This window comes from Rhyacophila brunnea, unplaced genomic scaffold (genome assembly GCF_057557595.1).
Source record: "Rhyacophila brunnea isolate RB1 unplaced genomic scaffold, BYU_Rbru_1.0 scaffold_14, whole genome shotgun sequence".
Lineage (NCBI taxonomy): Eukaryota > Metazoa > Arthropoda > Insecta > Trichoptera > Rhyacophilidae > Rhyacophila > Rhyacophila brunnea.
In genome coordinates, this window is record NW_028232796.1 from 27,967,814 (window position 1) to 27,983,195 (window position 15,382).

General features: G+C 38.2%; 1 protein-coding gene across 1 annotated transcript in view; it reads right to left on the reverse strand.

Moving 5' to 3' along the window:
* Positions 1-2,045, reverse strand: part of LOC147075815 (RNA/RNP complex-1-interacting phosphatase homolog) — a 130,288-nt gene extending 128,243 nt beyond the window's left edge. Inside the window, exons 1-2 of the mRNA XM_085942132.1 lie at positions 1,926-2,045; positions 1,219-1,294 (exon numbers count right to left, since the gene is read on the reverse strand). Of these exons, the coding sequence (XP_085798258.1) occupies positions 1,219-1,294; positions 1,926-1,993 (144 nt within the window). The 5' untranslated portion in view covers positions 1,994-2,045. The remainder of the gene's footprint in view (positions 1-1,218; positions 1,295-1,925) is intronic.
* Positions 2,046-15,382: the final 13,337 nt, after the last annotated feature.

The window sequence follows — 15,382 nt, forward strand, 5'->3', positions numbered from 1 at the left end:
ATATAAATTAAATACTCATTTAAAAAAAGTCTTTTCGCATAAATTGAGTGGGTGGGTGTGCACCGCTCCAGCGCTCTCAAGGGAGAATCGCCACTGGTTGAACACCCTACGCTTAAGACATAATGGTAGGTCACTCTTGAAGATACTATTCAGACGTCCGAAAGCACTCCATCCCAGCTTTGTTCTTCGAGCAATTTCATCATGCATGCTTCCGTCTATGGACACCTGCTGTCCTAGATAGACATAGCTGCTGACTTGCTCGAGTTGGGTGCCAGAAATACAGATAATCGCAGGGTCCGAAAAACAGTTCCTCATCACTTTTGTCTTTGAGACATTTATCTTTAGACCGACCATTTGACTGACATCCGCAAGTTCTTGCATTCTACCTTGGAGGTCTTTCAGGTCTTGTGAGAGTATAACAATATCATCTGCAAAGCGCAGGTGACTGAGGTGCTCTCCATTAATAGGAACACCTTTTTCCTCCCAATCAAGTTTCCTAAATAAGTCCTCAATAGTAGCGGTGAATAGTTTAGGTGAAATGGTATCACCTTGCCGGACACCTTTGTTAATGGGGAATTTACACGACCGTTTGTGGAGTTTCACGCATGCTGTGGCATCACTGTATATACTGTTCAATATGTTTATGTAGCGTCTGGAAATTCCTTGGTTGCTAAGGGCGTCTATAATTGAGAATTTTTTGATGGAATCAAACGCCTTTTCATAGTCTATAAAACCAAGATATAATGGCAGTTTGTATTCCTGGTAGCGCTCTATGATTTCCCTGACGACCTGTATATGATCCATAGTACTGTAGCCTGAATCCGGCTTGCTCTCTTGGTTGGTTCTCGTCTAGAACTGTTTCGAAACGGATTGAGAGTATTTTCGACAGAATTGGCAGTGAATGTGTATAACTTTATAAAATCCTTTTTTTTAAAGACATTTTTAACAGGGTGCACATTATTGTTAATATTTGACATTCAGGCGGCTCTCGTGGTGCAGTGGGTAAGGCGCTCGCCTTCCACCCGAGAGTTCCTGGGTTCGATTCCCGGTCATGACAAAAACATTTATGTGTTTTTCTCAAAGCCTGGGTGTTTGTGATTGTTCAAAATTACTAACAACCACCTTGTACGAAAAAGCAAGGATATGGTTATTAATAATTCTAAAAAAAAAAAAAAAAAAAAAATATTTGACATTCAAAATTATTAAAGGTATATTTACCGGTCGGAGAGGTGTCCGGAATGCAATTATTCTGGTTCCCTGGATTTGAGAACCGCATTTTGTGTAATCCAACCATCTAAAACCATATATTTAAAATGTATTCAACAATTCTCAATTTCTTGGATGAAAGTATAACCAACAACTGTGTATAATAGCTTGAGGCGTGACCTTGACACTAGTGTCGCGATATGAGTATTGCTGGTGTATTGCGAGCTATTACTTCTTCAAACCGCCGCACATCAAGTTATAGTTCCATACATATCTTTATTTTGCGCCATCTGTTGTGATTTACATATGAAAGATTCAGAAACGTATTTGAAAATTTAAACACAAAACATACATAGCTAACTAATAGAATTCCTAATTTGGCTTAATTATATACTGATTCAACTCTCCTTTATATCGTATCGTATGAAGTTTACGCCGTTCAAAATTACCATAACCTATCATGAAAAATAATCCATAACTAATACACATACATAATAAATAGTCACACCTCAAAATCCTATTTTAAAACGATTAATTCTCAGGATATAGCATGATAACTAAATAATGTTGTATAAATTCCAAGTTAGTATATTTTTAGGCAAAATATTATAGTAGGACTACACTCTTGCACAATATAAATAATAGAAAAAAATGATAATGTTCGATGACCGATCGAATTAATATTATACATATAATGCGCGTTATATAATATGACTTACCGATCAGGTAATTTAGGCATTTTTGGAATTTTATTCGTGAAATTTAATAAAATAATATTGACACGCATTCACACTGACAGAAAATGACAGCCATAGACTCATAGACAACATAAACAAATGGCATAATGTTGCTATCTTTTTAAGTTTAACTAAATTTGTTTAAAAAAAAAACACAAATAATATCTGCAAAAAAAATATAATGAAAGGAGTTTTACCTACCATTAAAACTCTTATTATTCTTGTTGACTCTGAAGTCCCTTGAGATGTTGATCGTATTTTTGCCTTGTGTTCTTCTGCGCTGGCCCTTTTTTACCCCCTTTTCTTCATGATTATTTACCTCTCTGGTTGTTCATCTTGTTTTTTACCGGCTGGCAGGACTGACGCTTGTATCGTGGCGTGCTTTGTCTTTGGTATTCAATTTGATATGTCTCAAGGAAACCAGGTAGGTGTTCTCTGGACTTCAGAGTCAACAAGAATAATAAGAGTTTTAATGGTAGGTAAAACTCCTTTCATTATTCGCTATTGACTCTGAAGTCACTTGAGATATCTGTTTGTTATCACCTGGTAAAGCAAGATAGATCCTGCAAGATAAGGTGGATGAACCTAACATGAGAATTAGGTATAACATCTCCTTGCTTTTAGGCTCAGTGTACCGGGCTGAATAGAGAGGTCAACATATTTTGTTCCCCCGCTGTAGAAGTCTGTGTGTCTATCGGTCTCTGGTAAAATGTTTTGAAAGTAGCTTCTTGGCGCCAATTACCTCTCTGCAGGATGTCATCTATGGGGTAGTTCTCTAACCAATTTAGAGAGGCGACTGCTGATCGAGTACTGCCTGGTGATTCCTGTACCCCTGCATCAGCGAGTACTGACTTCACCCAATTTCCAATGACTGCTCGAGTCGCAGGTTTTGGGGGGCCTCTTGACGAGATAAATAATGCCGGAATATTACCACCCTCTTCTCTCATTGGAAACGCAGATAAGTTTTCGTAGCCAAAAAACTGGATCGATGTTTTGGCAACTGGAAGCGCTTAATTTCCATCCAGATTGGCGGTGCCTTGATGTGTCCGTCTTGGAACCAAACACTGGCCATAGAATAATTATATGGTCGCCATTATCGACTAGGCCATTATCCGCTATACTGAGTAGGGTAAGGTCATGAACCCGTCGTCCCGATGCGAGTAATAATAGTATAGCTGTTCTGCGTGAAACCTCATATAGGTTGTATACTAGTGGTGTTGTTTTCTTGAGGTAGTCCACGATTATTCTAGGATCCCAAATCGGTGGTTTTGTAGGTCTAGTCTTGCGGGTGGATATGGCTTTTAACATATGACGCACTACTATGTTACTGCTGATGTCTTTACTGATCACAGGTTTGCAAAAGGTAGCTATGGCTGACTTATGTACAAGAATAGTGTTATATGAAAGACCTTCCTTATTGTATAAGTGACCCAGGTATCTAGCCACTTCAATCGGCTCGGGGTATTATAGCTTATCGTGTTGGCCATGCACCATGTCTTCCATTTGTCCCATGCTGGTCTATAAGTCTTCAAAGTGGATGGTCGCCAGCCAGAAGTGAGAAGTGATCTGTCCTCTACCGATCAGCTAGAAACTAACTCGGCCCACCCAAAATTATCCATAACTGGAGTGATAGATCCCGGACTTGTGGAGGTGGATGGTTTGTCACTGAATCCACTAGAAATGACTCCAAGTGCGGGATCGGGTAGGGGGGTTCCAGTGATCTCTGCTGTAGGTCTGCGCTCCAAAAACACTTCTTCCACCATGGGGCCACTAGTAAATATTTTCCCCTTGCCATGTTCAGGTGTGCCAATACTTGTGGAATTAGATTCGGTGGCGGGAATATCCAGGCTAGTTTGAAGTCCCACTGTCGACTGAAGGCATCGTGGAACAGTGCAAGAGCATCGTTCGGATTTCGTGAGACATACGTTGCGACAACATGGGCTGTGTTGGACGCGAACAGGTCTACGTCTGGGAGTCCCCATTTTTGAAATAGGGGAGCTGTAGCCGCCATAACTAGGTGCCATTCTGGGATAATTTTGCTGCGTGAGAGATGGTCTGCCACGCTGTTGTATTTTCCTGGAACTGGTATTGTGCAGTCAATGATATACTAGCCTGGTTGGCGATTTCCAGGATCTGTCGGCAAAGACTTAGTAGGGTTGCGGACTTTGTGCCCCCTTCGTTGTTGATGTAGGCCACCACTGTTTTGTTTTCGGTTTGTAGGAGCAATTCTGATCCCCTGAGCGTTTGCTCCCGGAGTTGTATGGCTGAGAGTACTGCATACAGCTCTTTTCGGTTGGAGTGCCACGTGGATTGGCGTTTTGTCCATGTGCCTGATAGGTGGTACTCGTCTAACTGCGCTCCCCAGCCTGAATCAGCTGCGTCTGTGGTGAGGAAGTGATCGTAGGTTGCCCTGTGAATCTTTCCTGAGGAGCCCACCGCTCGAATCCACCACATGATGTCCTCTCGAGCTTGTGGTGGAATCGATGTTGTTTTGTGAGGGTGGCTCCTTGATAATTGAGCGCTCGTACGTTGTAGACGTCGGCAATGCAACCTCCCCTGTGGAGTGACGAAGAACGAAGTGAACGAAGGTTGCAAAGTTGAGTCGCCCGAGGAGGCGTTGAGCCTGCCTGAGCGACCAACTGCCTTTTTGGATCTGCAATTGCAGGTAGTGACGAAGTGATGTGCACTTCTCTGTTGATAGATATTTCCGATTGTTGTGAGTATCCCACGTGATACCCAAGAACTCCCGCTGTTGGCTTGGAATGAGACAAGATTTTTTCTTGTTGATTATCCAGCCTAGTGCCTGCATGAAATCTATCACATAAGTCAGTTGCGACAGAAGAATCTCTCTGGACTGATTTGCCATCAGAAAGTCGTCTAAGTAAGTAACGATTCTCATATCTTTTCCCCGGAGGTGTTCGGCCACCCAGTTTGTTAATGAGGCAAACAGTCTTGGCGCTGCTGACAGTCCGAACGGAAGCCACGTGAATTGAAGGAGTTCTCCTTGATAAACTAGCCGAAGAAATCGGCGATGTTGTATAGCTATAGGTACATGTAGGTACGCTTGGCTTAGGTCTATTTTTACTAACCAGTCTTCCCTTTGCAGGAATGTTGGGACCTTGAAATGGTGGAACAGTTTGAACGGCCTTGGTTGTAGGAAACCTGCCGTCTTGCTTCCTTACTAGGAACAGGGTTGAGAGGAAATTTCAGTTCCGCGATTTGTGAAGTGATCTCCGGCGATTGTCGCGTTTAGAAAACCTTCTGGAATTGTACGGAAGGCATTAGTAGAGGGGGTTTCTTTATAAACGGAATACGGGTTCCCGTTATTATTTTTAATAATTGTGGTGGTGCACCCTTGGCCTGCCAGATTTCCTGGAAATGCTGGAGGCGTCCCCCTTTGAACGTGGTGAGGGAGACCCGGTCACCTGCGTCTAGGGTAAGTGCCCCTCGCACCACCTCGGTTATCTCTGGGAAAACCTCGGTTGGATGGGCGTGGGCCTCTCGGCAAGCCACCCCTAACCTGGTCTGGTATCCTCCTCGTGTATCCCTGCCTCCGAAAGTTGTCCTTGTGTCCATCTGACGAAGTGCTAGGTTGACTCTCCCTGCCCTGGTCAACCACTTTGGTGGTCTGATCGAAGACCTTCTCACGACCCCCACCTCTTTCTAGGAACACCGCCAGTTTATCTTTATTGAAGATATGTTCGGCGCTAGGTGGGATCTTGAAGAGCCTCTCGCGTGAAGGTGTCTTTTATAACGGAGAGGATTTTCTTCCGCCTCGTCTGAACCAACTCTGCCCGTTTTTCGCCGTAAATACGTCCTAGGAGTTTTCCTGGACATTGCAGGTGCGTTTGATAGTGCGTCCTGGCCTCTTATACTTCAAAAGCTCCGGCTGAAGAGACTACCAGGAAATTTGTTCGCGTCAATTCAAAGTTACTTCACCAATAGATCGATCGAGTTTCGAGTTGGATCAACCATAATAGAGAGGAACACCAGCATGGGATGTCCCCAGGGCTCAGTCCTCGGGCCCCTTCTCTGGAACGTACTCTTCGACGATCTCCTTAGAATTCCGCTTCCAACCGACTGTACTGTCATTGCCTACGCAGACGATGCGCTGCTGCTGGTCGAGGCCGACAGCAGGGCGAAGATTGAGAGCACCGTTGGCGAAGCCTTAGCATCAATTGAGGCTTGGGGTAGATTAACTAGACTATCATTCGCACCTTCCAAGACAGAAGCCATTGTCCTCAAAGGACCGAGACGACTTAGCTGTTCGAGACTACCCACAGTCCGATTCGGTGACACGAGAGTGAAAGTGTCGAAGATCGTAACCTATCTAGGCGTCAAAATGGACACAATGTTAAATTTCCTACACCATGCCGAAACCCAAGTCCACAAGGCTGGGGTGGCCTTTCAGAGGATCGGCCGCATGGCTGGTGAAGGATGGGGCTTAAAAGTAAGGGCGCTCAAGATCGCCTACGGCGCCATTTTTATGGGAATCGCGGCTTATGCCGCCAGTGCTTGGTGCCCGCAGATTCCCAAAAGTGTCAAACTTAGAATCTCTCTTTTAAGAGGACAGCGCATCGCGCTTCTGTCCATTACCAAGGCCTACCGTACTACCTCAACTGACGCGCTCCCGGTCCTGGCCGGCATTCTCCCACTTGACCTGCATATTCAGGTCAGCGGCGCTTCAATATTGCTCCTCAGGGGCGAGGAGGCCGACGTTGGTGATTTTCACCTCGTCCCCCCCCCCTCGGCTAGCTGGCGAAGGAGTAGCATTATTGAGGCGCAGAATTAGACTCATGTCGCTCAATGCGGCCATTAAGACCTGGTAGCGAAAGTGGGACGAATCGACCAAGGGCCGGCACACATATACGTTTTTTCCAGACATACAGTGGCGAATGGAGATAACCAAATATCTGACTCCAGACCATTACACCAGTCAATTTGTGACTGGTCATGGTGGATTCGCTGGCAAGCTCTTCGAGCTTGGACTTGCAAGCTGTCCGACATGTCCATGCGGAGGGGAAATACAAGATGCCAACCACATCTTATGGGAGTGTCTGAGTATGTGCTCCGAACGGGAGGAAATGCTCAGGTCGGTCCAACCAGCTGTTGGACCCATCGGCCCATCCGACCTGGTTGCTACTAAGGCCAATTATCTTGCTTTCAAAAAATTTGCGGCGTCTTACTACGGGCGTGAAGATCTCTTCACATAAATTTTGCTGCCTGTATGATTAGCTTCGTTCTTTAATTTAAAAAAACAAGTAGGTTCATTTTCTTTATAGTAATTTCCATGTGCTTTTTCTCTTCCTGGCACTTTGCATTAGAGTAAACTCAGTAAACTCAGTCAGAGCTCACTTTGAGCGTAGCAATCTAAGTCTTGGGCATCTTCTCCCAGGACACTCCCAGGCCAATTCTTAGATGCTTCACATCACCAATTGACGGGTCCCGTGATACTCTCGATTAAGACCGAGGGTGGTACGGGGCGGGTTTGGTGGAGGGACTTTAACTTCAATGCCCGTTTTCCACAAAGGATTCGGGTGACATCTCAGACACTTTGTTGAGTGCTGAAGAGGTCCCGAACTCCTTTACGACCGTCTCAAAAAGAACCGTACCGATGGTGTGGTCGCTGACAGAGTCGACCACTCGCTGTAACGCATCCCGAATACACTCCTTTTGCGCGAGCATCGCATTTTGGAGGCCGGCGATCGTACGCTCATTAGATGTATCGTTTGCGATGAACGATCGTAGTGGCGTAACTCATCGTTGAGTCCCAACTCAACGAAAGACGGGGCCGCCAAATATTGTTTTTGGGTTTCAGCGTAGCAAACCCCCGCCCAATTATCTGTGTCGAAAAGTTGGAGTCTGGTAAGTTCCGCTACCCGAGCTTTGTCTGGCGTCGGAAAAGCGGGCTCCTGAACTACGACACTAAATACAGGCAACGGAACCCTGTTGGGTTTTTCCGCTGTTTCAGGCCTTGCGGGTGGCCGTAAAAAACTTACCGGAGAGTCGATGTTTACCGTCGGCCTCTGCGGAGTAGGCACCACTGCAGGCAGACCCTGTTGGGTCAAGATTGAAAAAATCCGAGATACCTTGTTATCCAGTGACATTACTGATGCCCTCAGTTCACCTACTGAATCGTCCAACAGTAATTCCGACTCATTCGAGTCCCTCCGCGACGTTGCTGGCTTCATTACGCTCCATGTTAATGAACAAATTTCACAATTTAACTGTACTTTAACGTTTGACAACATTTTTTCGCTTCTGACAAAGGAAAAAAATAATCAACTATGAATAACCAAAGACAAAGGACGCCACGAGCGTCGATCCTGCCAGCCTGCTAAACAAGATAAGCAACCAGAGAGATAATAATCTAGAAGAAAAGGGGGTAAAAAGAAGCCAGCACAGAAGAACACAAGGCAAAAAATACGATCAACATCTCAAGGGACTTCAGAGTCAAAAGCGAATAATATCAAATACTACTGAAAACATTGTACAAAAACTTGGCTTTCTATAAAAAAAAATATCCAGAGTAGGTAAAGATCGCACAACCAGAGTTGAGGCGATCGAATACTCACACACACGCATTCAAAAAAGGAACAGCGTGTAAAATAATACTGTATTCTTAAGAAATTCACCAATACACACAATCTTTCGTATCCGTGTCGCACCAACTTTGGCTGAGACCTATATCTATGTGTGGCGGACTTTTTTTACGCTTAGGTGCTAAAAATGTATATAATATATTATAATGGGTGCCAAGGGATTTAAAAAAATTGATAACAGCATTTTAGTTTAAGTGAACTTCCACCTCTCCAAAAAAGTCTCCCAAGAGAAGTTCAAAAATTTGACTTAATTTAGAAGGGGTTATTTGAAGAAAAATGATGGGTGGGAAGCAATGACGTTTCATTGGTGAGAAGGGATTCCAAAAACTGTCGAAAATCACTTTCAAGCTATTTATGGAAGAAACCCTAAATCACACCTTATGGCAGTGGTTTCCAAACTTTATGTTCTACGCCTCCCTTTTAAAAAAATCTAATCTTGGCGCCTCCCCCCCTTTTATTTCATTAAATAATACAGACACCTTTTTAAATAGTCAAGAATGTACTAATACAAAAATGGAAAAACGTTTTGCTGCTTATTTTAAATTAATTTGTTTTTCATGTGATGAATGTGCATGTTTATTAGCACAATCAATTTCAATAGTAGTCAATCCAAAATCATAATCGTTCATTGACAAATAATGGATTCTAGTTAAGGGCAGTGTGGTACTCTAATTTAGTGTTTCCTATTTAAAATATTTAATAGCCCTGAATCAAAAAATCTGAAGAAAGAAAGAAATCTGAAGCGCCGCGCCGCAGGTTTTACTATTAATAAAATAATGTGAAAAGTGCATTAGCCAACTAACCGAGAACTCAGTAAATAGATTTTTGTTTGCTTCTTAAATCTGGCGCAGAAATCATTTAAAAGTGGAAACATGGCGAACTTATTTTTTTTTGTAATTTTGATTTCCAATTTTTTTATGAATGCCTTCACTTTGTCTTTTTAAATCAGTGAATGCATTAGTGGTCCTTGCATTGATTTATTCACTATTTTTTTTTTTAAATTCAACCAAATAGACAAGTTTAACAGCAAAATTATCGTTCCTAAACAAATTTGCCTCAAATTTCAACATTGTCATTTGACTCTTTTATTTCATTTTTACGAGATAGCCATTAGATTAGCCGATAGATTATAGAAGTCAGGTATTATAAAATTAGTCTGCATATTTTCAGACAGGTTTGCAAACCTTTTATGGGACTGTTTTTTTAATGTAGTTTATAACTAGCGACCGTTTTATAAACTATGCATGTGCAAACTGCAAACTATTGTGTTAAACTTTTCGCGCCTCCCTTTGCAACACTCCGCACATTCCACTTTGGAAATCGCTGCCTTACGGCATGATAGAAATAGGGTGATGCACTCATTTGAGAAGTTTGAAACTTCGGCTCGATTACCTCCTCATAAGTCACAGGGGTGTGAAAATAACTTGCAAGAAGAAAAGGGGGGATTTCTTACTTCTTAAGAGACAGCACTGTTAAAAAATAAAAATAAAAATAATAAAAATAAAAAAGTAAAACAATTGTATTTTTGTTTCACATATTCAATTTATTAGACATGTAATAATTTACATTAAAATATTATACATACTTTTGTACTTATAAAGTAAAAATGAAAACATTGTATTTTCATTAAAATTCTTAAAATAATTAGACTACACAGATTATAATATTTCAAAACATCAATAACGAGTTTATAAAAAATAACATCAATTCTCATAAAATACTAATGGACCTTGTCACGTTTCATTTTGAAATCTCAAAATGAAAAAAAAAATATATTTTGATAAAAAAACGGATAACTTGTATTCTTATTCATATTTAAAATTATATCAATTCATCTCATAGTTGATCTCGGGGTAATCCCCTTTTATTAACGTAAATCAAAAAAGAGATCAAAGAAAAAATATTGTACTATGTAATTCTTAATGTCAATTAACGTGTACCTTGCAATTTTTTAAATTCATCCATTCCACCTTCCAGTAGCGAAGGGTGGAGGTAGGCTGTTAGGATCCGACATAAATAGTGTACACTATACTTTGTCAGTCAAACGTATTTGTTTTCACTGCACTAAAACTAAAACTAAAACTAAAACTACAATATTATGATTTTTTTAAAATTCAATTAAACCCTGCAAAACCAAGCCATAATAGATATTAGTCTAAAATACTCATCTTATCTATAAAATATCTAAAGTTATGCAATTAAAGCATACATAACTTTGGATATTTTATAGTAGAATAATATTTCGAATGAATGAAATGAATTTAAAAAATTGAACCATCAATATGTGTAATATGTATTTGTAATCCAACGACAACAACTACGTATGAATGAAATAATGTGCACAATTTTGTCGTATCGCCCAAAGTATACCAAAACTATTATGGTTTGCTTTAGGCATAGTTTAATTGATTTTTTATAATTTAACCTACACCATCTGTAAATTGTAGTCTTAGTAGTTCAATGTTCACTATTTATGGCGGATCTTAACAGCCTACCTCCATCCTGCTACCTACTGCACATATTATGATATTGAGGTGTATGTTTTGTCAGAAAGTTTCAAAATCTTTTAATTTATATATTTTTTACTAAGATTTGACCATATATTGGGTTTGATTTTCTATCATAGGACGCCTTGAAAACAGCCTAGGTCTCAACATACCTTAAACCACCACTGAACAATAAAAATAGTGTTTATCTATGGCATATTTGGTCATTTACAATGTGTAAAATGATCAAGGACATATTTAAATAAACATCTTTTATTCAATTGACATTTCGTGATATTGCTATCTATTCTGATATTATGTAATATTAAGCTCATTTTTTTTTAAAACAATTATAGTTCATTATTAATTATTGTCATTCAATTCAACAACAACAAAGTATTGAAAATAAAATATGTTAAAATTAAAAACTTACGTAAAAGTTACATATGTCTTAGGGCCAGATGCATAGATACTATCATAAATTAATTAACTTATGCCTGACTTAGTTATATAATACTTAATGCTTAAGACAAACATCGCTTTATGTGATTGAAAATGCTGCCATCTTTAATATTCATATTTTCGGCGACATTTTTAAATTATAAAAACAGCAAAAATATTAAATTAACAATTATTATAAAATCACAGTTAATATTCACTTTGAATAATTGAATGGTTCTGTTATCAGTTGATTATTTGAATTAATGAATACAGAGGAGTGACCCTTGCATTCTAAAAATGTTTTTAATGACAATAGTATACGTCAAACAGTCTCATACTGGCCGTCACCATTATTTAATTTACAAATATTATTCGCGACAACTAGCATTTAGAAATAGATAGAACGCGTTTGCGTCGATAATCGGTACTCAATACAATCTTGATGTCGCAAATGAATAAATTAAACATTATTTTCTGTGTACAAAATATTGTATTATTTTGACAGCAGCTCTCACATAATTTTCTCTATTCTGCCATTAGGTGTCACGGCACTGTCACTAAAATCTCACCTAAGAATCAAGCTCTCAAAAATGACTTAGCATCTGGCCCTTAGTCTCTAAGTTCTTCTTTCTTTATTCTTCGTGGCAATCCATAAATGAATTAGGTAACCAAGTGTAAAACATTCACTCGTTATGCACATAAATGTATAATAGAATTATTTCACAGTGAAAGAAACAATACCATAACATGATCAGTTTGTCGGTTAATAACATCTTGCACAAAGCCAAATAGTAATTTTTGTACTCGCTTTTTTTTTTATATTATATTATAGCGGTATTACTAATACAATAAAATAAAAGTCTTAAAACTGAATCACATTATTATTATACATATACAAAAGAAACACTTCAAAAATGAATCTTTCTAACAATAACAAAAATAGTGATGTATATGTTACGCCGATTGTGCGAAATTGAATATTACATGAAATGGGCAAAATTTTGGCTAAATCATGAAAATGCAAGCCCGTTACCTTATTCATGAATTAGACAAAATATCTGGAGAGTGCGTGAATTCGGCAGTAATTTTTCTGTCTAGTTCATGTCTTGGACAAATTAGATAGTAGCGCTACGGTGGTATTTTTTGCAACTAAACTAAATGTATCAAAATGCTCGTGCATTGGTCAAAATGTACATATTATATTATCTATGGTCAAAATAGATGATCGCGCTCCGGTGGTATTTTTTGCAACTAATCAAACTAAACAAATGTCATTGATTATAATATAAAAATATACCAATCAATATGTAACTGCAATGACTTTCATATCTATTTACTATGCGCAAAGAAATCTAGAACTATAATATGATAACGGAAGAATTTTATTGAAAAGTATTTTCGTGATTTGATTCGTGCTTGGTCGATTGAATGTTTGTGATAGTTTGTTGACACTTGATAGCTAACCTCAAAATGGACATTCAGTTGAATACTTTAATTCAGAATTACAAAACCAAACCTAACCTAACCTAACCTCATAATAATAATATTATATTATGTCCAATTATAACTAATAAAACCATCCGTATTAAATTTACTTTTTCTTCTGTCATGTTGACAGTTCAAAAATTCCATACCCTGGCGAATTCATGTACCCAGCAGAAAATTTACCTAATTCATGAATAAGGCAACAGGCTTGACTGTTACATGAATTAGCCAAAATTTTGGCCATTTCATGTAATAGTCAATTTCGCACATTCGGTGTAACATATATAATATCGACATCCACGTATAGAAAATCTGCAAACTTACATATCGTCGCCCTCAAGGAAGAACTCACCAACCAACAAAAGTAAAATCCTGAGACAATCGACTTTTAAACTTTTTGAAAATTTTAAATTGCTCTCATTATAAAACGAAAATACATAGAAGGAAACGGTTTTTTTTGTTTGATTGGTTATTTTTATGTTTATGTACATTACATTAAAAAATGTAACCTTTTTCCTGACTTTTTCCATAACACAAATATCTTTTCTATGTAGTTGGTGAATTTTTTGTTTTTGTAATTTTTAACATAAAACCTATAGATAGAATTTTGGTGATTTTTTCTAAGATAGAGTTAAAAATTGCAAGATTTTCTGTATAAATAACTCATTTTGAGCAAAAACTGTATTTGGTGAGTTCTTCCTTGAGGGCGACGATATATTATAGATCAGTGGTGTGCGGCGATACACAATTGAAAAAAAATACATATATACCTACTACTTCGTTAGACATCACGCATAAAGACAGAAAAAAGAGTTTGCCAAAGCCGTCAAATGAAAATGGCACATATGCATAGATTGTTAACGGGATGGTCGCTGAATGAATACGATAATCCAATGATACCCAAAGGATATAAGACAACCCAAAGTCTGCCTCAAGGTATGCTGTAAGAGTGGAGAAATTGATGAGACCTTCATCCAGCAGTAGATTGAAATAGGCTCACAATGATGATACCTTCCATTTGCAATATATAACCCACTTAGAGTTTTGTAAATATCTGAATATTCACAGGCGGCCAATCACGCAGTATGTGATAGTCCACAAATAATTTTTAAATATAAAAATCAGGTTAAATTTATCATACGATTCCACATTAAATACTTACATTATATTATTATGTGGTTATATATTATAGCAAAACACTTGAACGATTATTTCTGAGGAAGCTCCATGTCTACAACATCTATGGGCCGTACGCCACTGATATAGATAGATATCCCATTAGTTTAATGTGATATATTGCACGCATGTCCAAGATTTTGGTCGATCGCACCGTAGGCCCAATATAGGCTTACATGAATTGAGTCGTGAAAATCATGTCAAACAGAGAAGTAGAAGCCTGAAATTGCTAGTGTTATTCAAAAAAAAGATTCAGTGAAAAATGAATTAATAATAATTTACATTTAAATCTGATTTAAACAATGAAAAAATTGCATTCGCCATCAATAATAATTACTCATTGAACAAACTACCTCCTGAAAACGATATATTAACTCTGTAAAATGCCTTTTTTTTAAAGGACAATTTAGACACTCATGTTTCTGTAGAACTTATTTAGATGGATCTGCATTTTCATATCTAAAAATGACAAAGAGTAAGCAACGTTCCAACATGGCAACTTTATAATTCTCTGAAGCTGGCCTTCACCCATTACTCACCCGATATTCAACAAATGATGAATGAAATGCAGATCCAGACTCACATCTATTTTTAAATAGATATTGATTTATAATGAACTTTTCAAGTATTGTGGTAGCAACTGTCATGTTTGTTTAAGTTGAAGAATGACAAAGGTAGATCACTACCGGTTTTGATACAACCTACTTGAAGTTGGATGTGCCTGATATATTGTGTATTTGTAGAGATTAACGTCATAGACACATACAAATCTTAGAGATAATGATATATAAAAACATGATACTTGAAGATTATAACAACTATAACAACAAATATTCCTAAAGCTATAATAAAACACGCAATTAAAAATATGTATGATTTACATGGTAAGACTTCTTATTAGACTATGTTAAAATCAGTATTATGACCATAATATTTACCATATCATTAATTCATTCTTATTTTATCACAAATTCAGAAAATTGATAAAAAAAATACGATATAATATTATTTGGTAAAATACTCTTAAGATAAGTTTTGACCATGTTTACCTGGACGAGAAATGATGAGTTAATAAACCTAACAACATAAGAAAATGAGCCAATACTCCAAAATATTACACATACTTAATCTAATTAATAGTAGGAATGCTTGGTAACAAGGTAATAATATTATTAATAAAATTACATATTTCTATATTATATATTACGGACACTAACTTTTCAAATCGCAATACTGACCAAATTTGTGT